The sequence below is a fragment of the Gadus chalcogrammus genome, chromosome 22 (genome assembly GCF_026213295.1).
Source record: "Gadus chalcogrammus isolate NIFS_2021 chromosome 22, NIFS_Gcha_1.0, whole genome shotgun sequence".
Classification (NCBI taxonomy): Eukaryota; Metazoa; Chordata; class Actinopteri; order Gadiformes; family Gadidae; genus Gadus; species Gadus chalcogrammus.
This window is the reverse complement of record NC_079433.1, coordinates 7,366,350-7,382,041: the sequence shown is the minus strand read 5'-3', so window position 1 is coordinate 7,382,041 and position 15,692 is coordinate 7,366,350. Positions and strand designations below refer to the sequence as shown.

At 40.9% G+C, this 15,692-nt stretch overlaps 1 protein-coding gene and 4 long non-coding RNA genes across 5 annotated transcripts; all 5 read left to right on the top strand.

Annotated features, from left to right (window-relative positions):
• Positions 1 to 2,277: 2,277 nt before the first annotated feature.
• Positions 2,278 to 3,017, top strand: LOC130375416 (uncharacterized). The gene is made up of 3 exons (XR_008893836.1): positions 2,278 to 2,471; positions 2,625 to 2,794; positions 2,993 to 3,017. It is a non-coding gene; the product is annotated as an uncharacterized LOC130375416 (long non-coding RNA).
• Positions 3,018 to 3,359: 342 nt separating this feature from the next.
• Positions 3,360 to 4,099, top strand: LOC130375415 (uncharacterized). The gene is made up of 3 exons (XR_008893835.1): positions 3,360 to 3,553; positions 3,707 to 3,876; positions 4,075 to 4,099. It is a non-coding gene; the product is annotated as an uncharacterized LOC130375415 (long non-coding RNA).
• Positions 4,100 to 6,000: 1,901 nt separating this feature from the next.
• Positions 6,001 to 8,457, top strand: LOC130375413 (uncharacterized). The gene is made up of 4 exons (XR_008893833.1): positions 6,001 to 6,799; positions 6,953 to 7,881; positions 8,035 to 8,201; positions 8,400 to 8,457. It is a non-coding gene; the product is annotated as an uncharacterized LOC130375413 (long non-coding RNA).
• A 376-nt stretch (positions 8,458 to 8,833) lies between these two features.
• On the top strand, positions 8,834 to 9,578 carry LOC130375418 (uncharacterized). Its single transcript, XR_008893838.1, has 3 exons — positions 8,834 to 8,960; positions 9,114 to 9,280; positions 9,479 to 9,578. It is a non-coding gene; the product is annotated as an uncharacterized LOC130375418 (long non-coding RNA).
• A 1,683-nt stretch (positions 9,579 to 11,261) lies between these two features.
• On the top strand, positions 11,262 to 15,590 carry LOC130376232 (uncharacterized histidine-rich protein DDB_G0274557-like). Its single transcript, XM_056583453.1, has 8 exons — positions 11,262 to 11,377; positions 11,557 to 12,452; positions 12,639 to 12,703; positions 12,915 to 13,093; positions 13,192 to 13,451; positions 13,700 to 13,761; positions 14,008 to 14,150; positions 14,878 to 15,590. Exons 1-3 carry the CDS (start codon positions 11,262 to 11,264, stop codon positions 12,641 to 12,643), a joined length of 1,017 nt encoding a protein of 338 aa, XP_056439428.1. The 3' UTR covers positions 12,644 to 12,703; positions 12,915 to 13,093; positions 13,192 to 13,451; positions 13,700 to 13,761; positions 14,008 to 14,150; positions 14,878 to 15,590.
• The last annotated feature ends 102 nt before the right edge of the window (positions 15,591 to 15,692 follow it).

The following is a 15,692-nucleotide window of genomic DNA, read 5'->3' as shown; positions in this document are numbered from 1 at the left end:
GTCAAAGAATAAGTTCTGTTGTATGCATTATAAGCTAAACATGATGGTATATGTTCCCGAACTGTAAGCTAGAGCATCAAGCTTTCAAGTTGTATTCAAGTTGAATGGTCTCATAATGATGGCAATCTGTTTTTCAGCCCGTCCATCGATGGAAACACTACAATAGAGGTGGAGCTTGTTTTCAATAACACAGCATCACCTGAAGTGACCGTTTCAACTGCCGATGTACTGGAGACCATGACGACGGCAGCAACCAACACCTCCGCTGGCGGAATCTCCTTTGATCCTGAATCTATTGTTGTCACAGGTATGGTCACACTTTCCATATTTCATCCAATGACAAAAGTAACAGCACTTTTCTCGTAACAAATAACTTGTTGCTCAAGTATGTGGCTTTTCCCTGATTCTTGCGCTTATGCATGTACAAATACATAGTAACAAGTGACATGTTCCTTCTCAGAAACGCCAACCCCAACGACAGCACCAACAACAACTACGGCAACTCCAGAACCCTCAGTTCCTACTGTGTCTTTCACGGTAGAGGCTACAATATCAAAGCCTTTCACTCCAGAGTTAACAGACCAAACGACTGCAGAGTTTCAAGATCTGCAAACAACTGTTGTGACATCTGTAAGTTGATATCATTTCAAACTTGAAGTCTTTTACGTTGCCCTCTTTTGCCTCTCGTCCTTCGATACCCTTGCGATGCATTCGATATTACTTGAGACGTCATTTTTCTGAACCTTTAACTTCAGAGGGATTTGCATTGATTCCATCCATTTTTAAGGGGTTGTCCATCTTTTAAAATTGTGTATGCTGTTCCCATAGTGCGATGCGATCTTCCTGGAGGCCTATGGGTCGATTTTCATCAACACCCTTGTCCTTGGATTCAGGTAAATGATCCTTCTTAAATAACCAAATTTTCCATATGAATATAGGTCCTTTTGACAAATTTCAATCATTGTTCTAATTTCTGAAAAGTAGCAATTTTACCGATGTAGTTTAGGGTCAATCACAACGCACAATGATAAAGGCTAATTGAAACGATCTAAACAATACTATTCAGATCCAGGCACCATAGGGTCAAAGAATAAGTTCTGTTGTATGCATTATAAGCTAAACATTATGGTATATGTTCCCGAACTGTAAGCTAGAGCATCAAGCTTTCAAGTTGTATTCAAGTTGAATGGTCTCATAATGATGGCAATCTGTTTTTCAGCCCGTCCATCGATGGAAACACTACAATAGAGGTGGAGCTTGTTTTCAATAACACAGCATCACCTGAAGTGACCGTTTCAACTGCCGATGTACTGGAGACCATGACGACGGCAGCAACCAACACCTCCGCTGGCGGAATCTCCTTTGATCCTGAATCTATTGTTGTCACAGGTATGGTCACACTTTCCATATTTCATCCAATGACAAAAGTAACAGCACTTTTCTCGTAACAAATAACTTGTTGCTCAAGTATGTGGCTTTTCCCTGATTCTTGCGCTTATGCATGTACAAATACATAGTAACAAGTGACATGTTCCTTCTCAGAAACGCCAACCTCAACGACAGCACCAACAACAACTACGGCAACTCCAGAACCCTCAGTTCCTACTGTGTCTTTCACGGTAGAGGCTACAATATCAAAGCCTTTCACTGCAGAGTTAACAAACCAAACGACTACAGAGTTTCAAGATCTGCAAACAACTGTTGTGACATCTGTAAGTTTATATCATTTCAAACTTGAAGTCTTTTACGTTGCCCTCTTTTGCCTCTCGTCCTTCGATACCCTTGCGATGCATTCCATATTACTTGAGACGTCATTTTTCTGAACCTTTAACTTCAGAGGGATTTGCATTGATTCCATCCATTTTTAAGGGGTTGTCCATCTTTTAAAATTGTGTATGCTGTTCCCATAGTGCGATGCGATCTTCCTGGAGGCCTATGGGTCGATTTTCATCACCACCCTTGTCCTTGGATTCAGGTAAATGATCCTTCTTAAATAACCAAATTTTCCATATGAATATAGGTCCTTTTGACAAATTTCAATCATTGTTCTAATTTCTGAAAAGTAGCAATTTTACCGATGTAGTTTAGGGTCAATCACAACGCACAATGATAAAGGCTAATTGAAACGATCTAAACAATACTATTCAGATCCAGGCACCATAGGGTCAAAGAATAAGTTCTGTTGTATGCATTATAAGCTAAACATGATGGTATATGATCCCGAACTGTAAGCTAGAGCATCAAGCTTTCAAGTTGTATTCAAGTTGAATGGTCTCATAATGATGGCAATCTGTTTTTCAGCCCGTCCATCGATGGAAACACTACAATAGAGGTGGAGCTTGTTTTCAATAACACAGCATCACCTGAAGTGACCGTTTCAACTGCCGATGTACTGGAGACCATGACGACGGCAGCAACCAACACCTCCGCTGGCGGAATCTCCTTTGATCCTGAATCTATTGTTGTCACAGGTATGGTCACACTTTCCATATTTCATCCAATGACAAAAGTAACAGCACTTTTCTCGTAACAAATAACTTGTTGCTCAAGTATGTGGCTTTTCCCTGATTCTTGCGCTTATGCATGTACAAATACATAGTAACAAGTGACATGTTCCTTCTCAGAAACGCCAACCCCAACGACAGCACCAACAACAACTACGGCAACTCCAGAACCCTCAGTTCCTACTGTGTCTTTCACGGTAGAGGCTACAATATCAAAGCCTTTCACTCCAGAGTTAACAGACCAAACGACTGCAGAGTTTCAAGATCTGCAAACAACTGTTGTGACATCTGTAAGTTGATATAATTTCAAACTTGAAGTCTTTTACGTTGCCCTCTTTTGCCTCTCGTCCTTCGATACCCTTGCGATGCATTCCATATTACTTGAGACGTCATTTTTCCGAACCTTTAACTTCAGAGGGATTTGCATTGATTCCATCCATTTTGAAGGGGTTGTCCATCTTTTAAAATTGTGTATGCTGTTCCCATAGTGCGATGCGATCTTCCTGGAGGCCTATGGGTCGATTTTCATCACCACCCTTGTCCTTGGATTCAGGTAAATGATCCTTCTTAAATAACCAAATTTTCCATATGAATATAGGTCCTTTTGACAAATTTCAATCATTGTTCTAATTTCTGAAAAGTAGCAATTTTACCGATGTAGTTTAGGGTCAATCACAACGCACAATGATAAAGGCTAATTGAAACGATCTAAACAATACTATTCAGATCCAGGCACCATAGGGTCAAAGAATAAGTTCTGTTGTATGCATTATAAGCTAAACATGATGGTATATGATCCCGAACTGTAAGCTAGAGCATCAAGCTTTCAAGTTGTATTCAAGTTGAATGGTCTCATAATGATGGCAATCTGTTTTTCAGCCCGTCCATCGATGGAAACACTACAATAGAGGTGGAGCTTGTTTTCAATAACACAGCATCACCTGAAGTGACCGTTTCAACTGCCGATGTACTGGAGACCATGACGACGGCAGCAACCAACACCTCCGCTGGCGGAATCTCCTTTGATCCTGAATCTATTGTTGTCACAGGTATGGTCACACTTTCCATATTTCATCCAATGACAAAAGTAACAGCACTTTTCTCGTAACAAATAACTTGTTGCTCAAGTATGTGGCTTTTCCCTGATTCTTGCGCTTATGCATGTACAAATACATAGTAACAAGTGACATGTTCCTTCTCAGAAACGCCAACCCCAACGACAGCACCAACAACAACTACGGCAACTCCAGAACCCTCAGTTCCTACTGTGTCTTTCACGGTAGAGGCTACAATATCAAAGCCTTTCACTCCAGAGTTAACAGACCAAACGACTGCAGAGTTTCAAGATCTGCAAACAACTGTTGTGACATCTGTAAGTTGATATCATTTCAAACTTGAAGTCTTTTACGTTGCCCTCTTTTGCCTCTCGTCCTTCGATACCCTTGCGATGCATTCGATATTACTTGAGACGTCATTTTTCTGAACCTTTAACTTCAGAGGGATTTGCATTGATTCCATCCATTTTTAAGGGGTTGTCCATCTTTTAAAATTGTGTATGCTGTTCCCATAGTGCGATGCGATCTTCCTGGAGGCCTATGGGTCGATTTTCATCACCACCCTTGTCCTTGGATTCAGGTAAATGATCCTTCTTAAATAACCAAATTTTCCATATGAATATAGGTCCTTTTGACAAATTTCAATCATTGTTCTAATTTCTGAAAAGTAGCAATTTTACCGATGTAGTTTAGGGTCAATCACAACGCACAATGATAAAGGCTAATTGAAACGATCTAAACAATACTATTCAGATCCAGGCACCATAGGGTCAAAGAATAAGTTCTGTTGCATGCATTATAAGCTAAACATGATGGTATATGTTCCCGAACTGTAAGCTAGAGCATCAAGCTTTCAAGTTGTATTCAAGTTGAATGGTCTCATAATGATGGCAATCTGTTTTTCAGCCCGTCCATCGATGGAAACACTACAATAGAGGTGGAGCTTGTTTTCAATAACACAGCATCACCTGAAGTGACCGTTTCAACTGCCGATGTACTGGAGACCATGACGACGGCAGCAACCAACACCTCCGCTGGCGGAATCTCCTTTGATCCTGAATCTATTGTTGTCACAGGTATGGTCACACTTTCCATATTTCATCCAATGACAAAAGTAACAGCACTTTTCTCGCAACAAATAACTTGTTGCTCAAGTATGTGGCTTTTCCCTGATTCTTGCGCTTATGCATGTACAAATACATAGTAACAAGTGACATGTTCCTTCTCAGAAACGCCAACCTCAACGACAGCACCAACAACAACTACGGCAACTCCAGAACCCTCAGTTCCTACTGTGTCTTTCACGGTAGAGGCTACAATATCAAAGCCTTTCACTCCAGAGTTAACAGACCAAACGACTACAGAGTTTCAAGATCTGCAAACAACTGTTGTGACATCTGTAAGTTTATATCATTTCAAACTTGAAGTCTTTTACGTTGCCCTCTTTTGCCTCTCGTCCTTCGATACCCTTGCGATGCATTCGATATTACTTGAGACGTCATTTTTCTGAACCTTTAACTTCAGAGGGATTTGCATTGATTCCATCCATTTTTAAGGGGTTGTCCATCTTTTAAAATTGTGTATGCTGTTCCCATAGTGCGATGCGATCTTCCTGGAGGCCTATGGGTCGATTTTCATCACCACCCTTGTCCTTGGATTCAGGTAAATGATCCTTCTTAAATAACCAAATTTTCCATATGAATATAGGTCCTTTTGACAAATTTCAATCATTGTTCTAATTTCTGAAAAGTAGCAATTTTACCGATGTAGTTTAGGGTCAATCACAACGCACAATGATAAAGGCTAATTGAAACGATCTAAACAATACTATTCAGATCCAGGCACCATAGGGTCAAAGAATAAGTTCTGTTGTATGCATTATAAGCTAAACATGATGGTATATGTTCCCGAACTGTAAGCTAGAGCATCAAGCTTTCAAGTTGTATTCAAGTTGAATGGTCTCATAATGATGGCAATCTGTTTTTCAGCCCGTCCATCGATGGAAACACTACAATAGAGGTGGAGCTTGTTTTCAATAACACAGCATCACCTGAAGTGACCGTTTCAACTGCCGATGTACTGGAGACCATGACGACGGCAGCAACCAACACCTCCGCTGGCGGAATCTCCTTTGATCCTGAATCTATTGTTGTCACAGGTATGGTCACACTTTCCATATTTCATCCAATGACAAAAGTAACAGCACTTTTCTCGTAACAAATAACTTGTTGCTCAAGTATGTGGCTTTTCCCTGATTCTTGCGCTTATGCATGTACAAATACATAGTAACAAGTGACATGTTCCTTCTCAGAAACGCCAACCCCAACGACAGCACCAACAACAACTACGGCAACTCCAGAACCCTCAGTTCCTACTGTGTCTTTCACGGTAGAGGCTACAATATCAAAGCCTTTCATTCCAGAGTTAACAGACCAAACGACTGCAGAGTTTCAAGATCTGCAAACAACTGTCGTGACATCTGTAAGTTGATATCATTTCAAACTTGAAGTCTTTTACGTTGCCCTCTTTTGCCTCTCGTCCTTCGATACCCTTGCGATGCATTCCATATTACTTGAGACGTCATTTTTCTGAACCTTTAACTTCAGAGGGATTTGCATTGATTCCATCCATTTTTAAGGGGTTGTCCATCTTTTAAAATTGTGTATGCTGTTCCCATAGTGCGATGCGATCTTCCTGGAGGCCTATGGGTCGATTTTCATCACCACCCTTGTCCTTGGATTCAGGTAAATGATCCTTCTTAAATAACCAAATTTTCCATATGAATATAGGTCCTTTTGACAAATTTCAATCATTGTTCTAATTTCTGAAAAGTAGCAATTTTACCGATGTAGTTTAGGGTCAATCACAACGCACAATGATAAAGGCTAATTGAAACGATCTAAACAATACTATTCAGATCCAGGCACCATAGGGTCAAAGAATAAGTTCTGTTGTATGCATTATAAGCTAAACATGATGGTATATGTTCCCGAACTGTAAGCTAGAGCATCAAGCTTTCAAGTTGTATTCAAGTTGAATGGTCTCATAATGATGGCAATCTGTTTTTCAGCCCGTCCATCGATGGAAACACTACAATAGAGGTGGAGCTTGTTTTCAATAACACAGCATCACCTGAAGTGACCGTTTCAACTGCCGATGTACTGGAGACCATGACGACGGCAGCAACCAACACCTCCGCTGGCGGAATCTCCTTTGATCCTGAATCTATTGTTGTCACAGGTATGGTCACACTTTCCATATTTCATCCAATGACAAAAGTAACAGCACTTTTCTCGTAACAAATAACTTGTTGCTCAAGTATGTGGCTTTTCCCTGATCCTTGCGCTTATGCATGTACAAATACATAGTAACAAGTGACATGTTCCTTCTCAGAAACGCCAACCCCAACGACAGCACCAACAACAACTACGGCAACTCCAGAACCCTCAGTTCCTACTGTGTCTTTCACGGTAGAGGCTACAATATCAAAGCCTTTCACTCCAGAGTTAACAGACCAAACGACTGCAGAGTTTCAAGATCTGCAAACAACTGTTGTGACATCTGTAAGTTGATATCATTTCAAACTTGAAGTCTTTTACGTTGCCCTCTTTTGCCTCTCGTCCTTCGATACCCTTGCGATGCATTCCATATTACTTGAGACGTCATTTTTCCGAACCTTTAACTTCAGAGGGATTTGCATTGATTCCATCCATTTTTAAGGGGTTGTCCATCTTTTAAAATTGTGTATGCTGTTCCCATAGTGCGATGCGATCTTCCTGGAGGCCTATGGGTCGATTTTCATCACCACCCTTGTCCTTGGATTCAGGTAAATGATCCTTCTTAAATAACCAAATTTTCCATATGAATATAGGTCCTTTTGACAAATTTCAATCATTGTTCTAATTTCTGAAAAGTAGCAATTTTACCGATGTAGTTTAGGGTCAATCACAACGCACAATGATAAAGGCTAATTGAAACGATCTAAACAATACTATTCAGATCCAGGCACCATAGGGTCAAAGAATAAGTTCTGTTGTATGCATTATAAGCTAAACATGATGGTATATGTTCCCGAACTGTAAGCTAGAGCATCAAGCTTTCAAGTTGTATTCAAGTTGAATGGTCTCATAATGATGGCAATCTGTTTTTCAGCCCGTCCATCGATGGAAACACTACAATAGAGGTGGAGCTTGTTTTCAATAACACAGCATCACCTGAAGTGACCGTTTCAACTGCCGATGTACTGGAGACCATGACGACGGCAGCAACCAACACCTCCGCTGGCGGAATCTCCTTTGATCCTGAATCTATTGTTGTCACAGGTATGGTCACACTTTCCATATTTCATCCAATGATAAAAGTAACAGCACTTTTCTCGTAACAAATAACTTGTTGCTCAAGTATGTGGCTTTTCCCAGATTCTTGCGCTTATGCATGTACAAATGCATAGTAACAAGTGACATGTTCCTTCTCAGAAACACCAACCTCAACGACAGCACCAACAACTACGGCAACTCCAGAACCCTCAGTTTCTACTGTGTCTTTCACGGTAGAGGCTACAATATCAAAGCCTTTCACTGCAGAGTTAACAGACCAAACGACTACAGAGTTTCAAGATCTGCAAACAACTGTTGTGACATCTGTAAGTTGATATCATTTCAAACTTGAAGACATTTACGTTGCCCTCTTTTGCCTCTCGTCCTTCGATACCCTTGCGATGCATTCCATATTACTTGAGACGTCATTTTTCTGAACCTTTAACTTCAGAGGGATTTGCATTGATTCCATCCATTTTTAAGGGGTTGTCCATCTTTTAAAATTGTGTATGCTGTTCCCATAGTGCGATGCGATCTTCCTGGAGGCCTATGGGTCGATTTTCATCACCACCCTTGTCCTTGGATTCAGGTAAATGATCCTTCTTAAATAACCAAAATTTCCATATGAATATAGGTCCTTTTGACAGATTTCAATCATGTTTCTAATTTCTGAAAAGTAGCAATTTTACCGATGTAGTTTAGGGTCAATCACAACGCACAATGATAAAGGCTAATTGAAACGATCTAAACAATACTATTCAGATCCAGGCACCACAGGGTCAAATAATAAGTTCTGTTGCATGCATTATAAGCTAAACATGATGGGATATGTTCCCGAACTGTAAGCTAGAGCATCAAGCTTTCAAGTTGTATTCAAGTTGAATGGTCTCATAATGATGGCAATCTGTTTTTCAGCCCGTCCATCGATGGAAACACTACTATAGAGGTGGAGCTTGTTTTCAATAACACAGCATCACCTGAAGTGACCATTTCAACTGCCGATGTACTGGAGACCATGACGACGGCAGCAACCAACACCTCCGCTGGCGGAATCTCCTTTGATCCTGAATCTATTGTTGTCACAGGTATGGTCACACTTTCCATATTTCATCCAATGATAAAAGTAACAGCACTTTTCTCGTAACAAATAACTTGTTGCTCAAGTATGTGGCTTTTCCCAGATTCTTGCGCTTATGCATGTACAAATGCATAGTAACAACTGACTTGTTCCTACTCAGAAACGCCAACCTCAACGACAGCACCAACAACTACGGCAACTCCAGAACCCTCAGTTTCTACTGTGTCTTTCACGGTAGAGGCTACAATATCAAAGCCTTTCACTGCAGAGTTAACAGACCAAACGACTACAGAGTTTCAAGATCTGCAAACAACTGTTGTGACATCTGTAAGTTGATATCATTTCAAACTTGAAGTCTTTTACGTTGCCCTCTTTTGCCTCTCGTCCTTCGATACCCTTGCGATGCATTCCATATTACTTGAGACGTCATTTTTCCGAACCTTTAACTTCAGAGGGATTTGCATTGATTCCATCCATTTTTAAGGGGTTGTCCATCTTTTAAAATTGTGTATGCTGTTCCCATAGTGCGATGCGATCTTCCTGGAGGCCTATGGGTCGATTTTCATCACCACCCTTGTCCTTGGATTCAGGTAAATGATCCTTCTTAAATAACCAAAATTTCCATATGAATATAGGTCCTTTTGAGAGATTTCAATCATTGTTCTAATTTCTGAAAAGTAGCAATTTTTACAAATGTAGTTTAGGGTCAATCACAACGCACAATGATAAAGGCTAATTGAAACGATCTAAACAATACTATTCAGATCCAGGCACCATAGGGTCAAAGAATAAGTTCTGTTGCATGCATTATAAGCTAAACATGATGGGATATGTTCCCGAACTGTAAGCTAGAGCATCAAGCTTTCAAGTTGTATTCAAGTTGAATGGTCTCATAATGATGGCAATCTGTTTTTCAGCCCGTCCATCGATGGAAACACTACAATAGAGGTGGAGCTTGTTTTCAATAACACAGCATCACCTGAAGTGACCATTTCAACTGCCGATGTACTGGAGACCATGACGACGGCAGCAACCAACACCTCCGCTGGCGGAATCTCCTTTGATCCTGAATCTATTGTTGTCACAGGTATGGTCACACTTTCCATATTTCATCCAATGATAAAAGTAACAGCACTTTTCTCGTAACAAATAACTTGTTGCTCAAGTATGTGGCTTTTCCCTGATTCTTGCGCTTATGCATGTACAAATACATAGTAACAAGTGACATGTTCCTTCTCAGAAACGCCAACCTCAACAACAGCACCAACAACAACTACGGCAACTCCAGAACCCTCAGTTCTTACTGTGTCTTTCACGGTAGAGGCTACAATATCAAAGCCTTTCACTGCAGAGTTAACAGACCAAACGACTGCAGAGTTTCAAGATCTGCAAACAACTGTTGTGACATCTGTAAGTTGATATCATTTCAAACTTGAAGTCATTTACGTTGCCTTCTTTTGCCTCTCGTCCTTCGATACCCTTGCGATGCATTCCATATTACTTGAGACGTCATTTTTCCGAACCTTTAACTTCAGAGGGATTTGCATTGATTCCATCCATTTTTAAGGGGTTGTCCATCTTTTAAAATTATGTATGCTGTTCCCATAGTGCGATGCGATCTTCCTGGAGGCCTATGGGTCGATTTTCATCACCACCCTTGTCCTTGGATTCAGGTAAATGATCCTTCTTAAATAACCAAATTTTCCATATGAATATAGGTCCTTTTGACAAATTTCAATCATGTTTCTAATTTCTGAAAAGTAGCAATTTTACCGATGTAGTTTAGGGTCAATCACAATGCACAATGATAAAGGCTAATTGAAACGATCTAAATAATACTATTCAGATCCAGGCACCATAGGGTCAAAGAATAAGTTCTGTTGTATGCACTATAAGCTAAACATGATGGTATATGTTCCCGAACTGTAAGCTAGAGCATCAAGCTTTCAAGTTGTATTCAAGTTGAATGGTCTCATAATGATGGCAATCTGTTTTTCAGCCCGTCCATCGATGGAAACACTACAATAGAGGTGGAGCTTGTTTTCAATAACACAGCATCACCTGAAGTGACCATTTCAACTGCCGATGTACTGGAGACCATGACGACGGCAGCAACCAACACCTCCGCTGGCGGAATCTCCTTTGATCCTGAATCTATTGTTGTCACAGGTATGGTCACACTTTCCATATTTCATCCAATGATAAAAGTAACAGCACTTTTCTCGTAACAAATAACTTGTTGCTCAAGTATGTGGCTTTTCCCTGATTCTTGCGCTTATGCATGTACAAATACATAGTTACAAGTAACATGTACCTTCTCAGAAACGCAAATCCCAACAGCAACTCCGACGACAGCAGCAACAACAACTACGCCAACTCCAGCTACAGCACCCTCCGTTCCAACCTCACATTCTTTTGTCACAGGTATGATTACAAATTCCATTCTGGATATTATGATAAAAGTAATGGGGTTAGGGTAAGGGTTCGACAGAACGAGTCAGTTGATCATGACTCTATCCTAGTCATAGGTACAGTATGTAAGATCAAGGAAATAGCAATGGATTCACTTTCCTTTTTTTTAAATATAAATACAACGTTTACAGGAGCTCTCACACCAAGCTCAACCATGGCACCCATCACAAGCACAATCATCTCTTCTGTTACACCAACCATCACAACGGACGTATCGGTTCCCACCACAACTGTGAACGTTGCTCCTGTCACGGTCACCACTGGAGCATCTTCCACAGCAAGCAGCACCATGGGTTCCACCCAAACACCTTCCACAGCACGCAGCACCATGGGTTCCACCCAAACATCTTCCACAGCACGCAGCACCATGGGTTCCACCCAAACACCTTCAACAGCAAGCAGCACCATGGGTTCCACCCAAACACCTTCCACAGCACGCAGCACCATGGGTTCCACCCAAACATCTTCCACAGCACGCAGCACCATGGGTTCCACCCAAACACCTTCAACAGCAAGCAGCACCATGGGTTCCACCCAAACACCTTCCACAGCAAGCAGCACCATGGGTTCCACCCAAACACCTTCCACAGCACGCAGCACCATGGGTTCCACCCAAACATCTTCCACAGCACGCAGCACCATGGGTTCCACCCAAACACCTTCCACAGCACGCAGCACCATGGGTTCCACCCAAACATCTTCCACAGCACGCAGCACCATGGGTTCCACCCAAACACCTTCAACAGCAAGCAGCACCATGGGTTCCACCCAAACACCTTCCACAGCAAGCAGCACCATGGGTTCCACCCAAACACCTTCCACAGCAAGCAGCACCATGGGTTCTACCCAAACGTCTTCCAGCGAATCCACGACCAGCCTCTTGACGACCACCAGTCCTCCGACCGCACCATCAGCCCCTGCTCCGACCTTCAGTGTGTCGGTTACGTTAACACAAACTTACGACGAACAATTATCAAACCCAAGCAGTCAGCAGTTTATTGTACTGCAGTTGATCGTTGTTACAACGGTGAGTTGGACACAGTTGTGGTGGATTAAAAAAATGAATGTAACCTGGTGCTCGAAGAATTTGAAATATTTGCTAGTTATTTTGTATTGATCGTTTTGTTTCTCTTGACATTTCATACAGATTTAATATAATCTACTTTGAAAGCCATTTCAATGTTTTTTTACATTTCAATGTTTTTCTCCTTAGTGTAATGCTATCTACAGGGCAGAATATGGATTCCTTTTCATCCGCGTTATTGTCATTGGATTCAGGTAAAACCTTGGAAACCTCCTCATGACTGTAAATATATCTAGGCCTACAGATATTTTTGCAAGGCATTTCGTGGCCTCACCACAATGCGAATGATAATATACTCCATTCCAAGTCTCGTATGCCAATTAATCGCTGTACCCCTGTCTCTGAACCAGCTTTCTGACATAAAATTTGAATTGTTGCAATCGTAATGATAACCTGTTTTTCCAGACCTGCCGGAGGTCGACGTATGGCCAACACTGAAACCGTTTTGGAGCTTGTGTTCAATAATACTGCCCCAAGTGAAAGTATTCCGCCAGCAGAGGAAGTTGCAAATGTCTTGAGAAATGCTGCAATGGACAACTCCACTGATAGTCTCCAAATTGATGCTACCACTATTGTTGTCGAAAGTAAGTTCTTAAATTTCAATAAAATGTATCACATACAGTGTATATCATATCATAAACGTAAATTACTAAACGCAAAAACCCAAAATGCGTCTTTACAGGAGTTGTTACCACTACCACAACGATTGCCCCAACAACTGCCCAACCACTGACAATAACTGCCAAACCAACGGCTACAACAGCCCAACCACCTGCTACAACTGCCCAACCACCGGCCCCAACTCAAACCACAACCACTGCTGCAGTAGCGTTGGCTAACGTCCGATTTGGATTCCGTTCTGTCAGAGACACATTTACAGCAGACCTTTTGAATCCCTCATCAGCAGCCTTCCAAGATCGAGCCACAACCATCACATCTGCGGTAAGAACATTTTGAGCACCTGGGCGGCTTACATGGGAACGAACTTGCTCCTTAAACAACATTTGCTTTTGATAATTGTCTAAATGAGGGTTCCCTCCCGTATCACTTGTTGCTACTCTGCAAAGCTATGTTAAGTAGGTGATACACAGAATTTTAACAGATGTCAGCGGTGAATAACACAGTGCTTATTTTGTATTCCTTGAAATGAACAAAGCCTTCTTATTCTAACTGTCTTTTCCCCTGTGCAGCTCGAACCCTTGTTCAGAAGAGCTTTTGGTTCCTTCACTAGCTTGCAAGTGGTAACTTTCAGGTACCTTTTGAAGCCTCGGGTGGCATTCTATGATATTAAAATAAAATGTTACTTGGAAAATGTCAACGTTCTAAACTGTGTTTTACAAAATAAGATAACTAGAATTAAATTTTCGCATACACATTATATTACACATTATGTATATATATTAACATATTAAAGTTTGGCATGGCATTCATGTGTCTCAGTTCACTGGTTAGTACATCAATTTAAAACAAAGATATGTGCTACAATTTTTTTCCCTAGCCAAGGATCGATCATCACCACCATGGACGCAAAGTTCAGTTCAGCTCCTCCTAGTGACCAGATAGCCAGAGTTCTGACCGATGCCGCAGGAACCATCACAGCTTTTGACATTGAAACCAACTCTATCACTGTTAATGGTATAGGTAAGATATGCAAACACATTTGTAAAATAAGTGTGATGCGGGTGTGTGTGTGTGTGTGTGTGTGTGTGTGTGTGTGTGGGTGTGTGTGTGTGTGTGGTTTTCTGTCTGGTTTTCTGTCTGTGGCGGGCAGTGACTTCTGATTCAATGCATGCAATCCTGAAACAAATGAGGCTATGGCCTCTCTCTAACACACACACACGGACAGGAGACCATACCAGCAGGAAGAAGCCTTAGCAACCAGAATAGGTGGCCATTGCTGGCCGGAAGAAATTGATGCCAAACACACACATACAAAAAAGGATGTCACCATGCCAGGAATTTTTCAAGTTTCAATCAAGAAATTGCTAAAATTATAATACAATTATTTGCTTTTGAATCTTTCCTACTAATGGAGTCCTCTTTGTTCGTGTAACGTTTAATTGTTAGGAAATAACTAACGTTAGGACGATTCTAAATCCTGAAGCATGGTTGTCATGGGATAGGTGAACTGAAGGATGATTGACGGATAGATTGATTTACACACCCTTGATATAGTTATACCACTGCTAGGTAAAATACCAAGCATCTTATGCTAGACATTGCATTTTCCAATCCTTTCCAATACTCTCATCCCATTTTCACAGTTCTAAAACAATGGAAATGTGGAGGTGATTTTAAGACTGACTGATGACTGGTGATTTAAGATATCTCACTAACTAATCAAGTACTTTTTTACTCTTTCGTACAGTGACGGGTGGAGTCTCAAGTGGAATGAACAAAAGCAGTGCCTTCATCATATCTTCGATGACCCTCCTCTCATGGCTACTCGTGTCAAGCTGATCATAGGACTTGGGTGTTCACTCAAGACAAACCCAAGACAACACATAAGAACCATTTTAACTAAGAAACATTATTAACCATATTAACCATGTTAACAACAGAATTATATTAACCAAGGTAAACAAACAAATGAATAATATATATTACTGAATTAATTGCTATTTAATCACAATAGAGTATTCTAATTAAGATATCATGCACTTGGCTTGTAAACAAAAGACTATTCTCTTAAAAAAAGATTAAGCTATCATGTTTGCTCTTGTCTAGTGTCATCGAAAAATATTTTAAATGTAGACCACTTATATGGGGAAATACTGTGGCGAGCAGCACGGAAAGGAAGAGACTGGAGCCCATGGGTCTGTTCGAAACCACATACTTGCTTCCTACTCTTACTAACTATGACGTCAAATTGAGTAAGTAGAACGTAGTAAGCGAGTTTTAGGTAAGCGAGTAGTATCCGAATGTCTTCTACTTCCGGAAAGATTTTGTGTATGCATCGCTAGCTTACTAGACGTACTCAACCACCCCAGAATGCACTGCGTCTATTCAAAAGAACAATGGAAGCAATGGCGCTAAACGGGGAGCCGCAGCAGCAGAGCCCACAGCCATACCATAATAATTGTTTAATAATTGTTTTTAACATATCACCGCAGATCCTTAGGTTGAAGATGTACTGTGACGTTAAATGTGACGTTTATATATTTATTTATAATATTTATTAAC

What these genes read in the sequence shown, in the direction of transcription:
- LOC130376232 (XM_056583453.1), top strand. Translation starts at nt 11,262, where the DNA reads ATGTACCTTCTCAGAAACGCAAATCCCAACAGCAACTCCGACGACAGC. An exon ending in CTCACATTCTTTTGTCACAG is followed by an intron (nt 11,378 to 11,556) that starts GTATGATTACAA and finishes CAACGTTTACAG; the next exon opens with GAGCTCTCACACCAAGCTCA.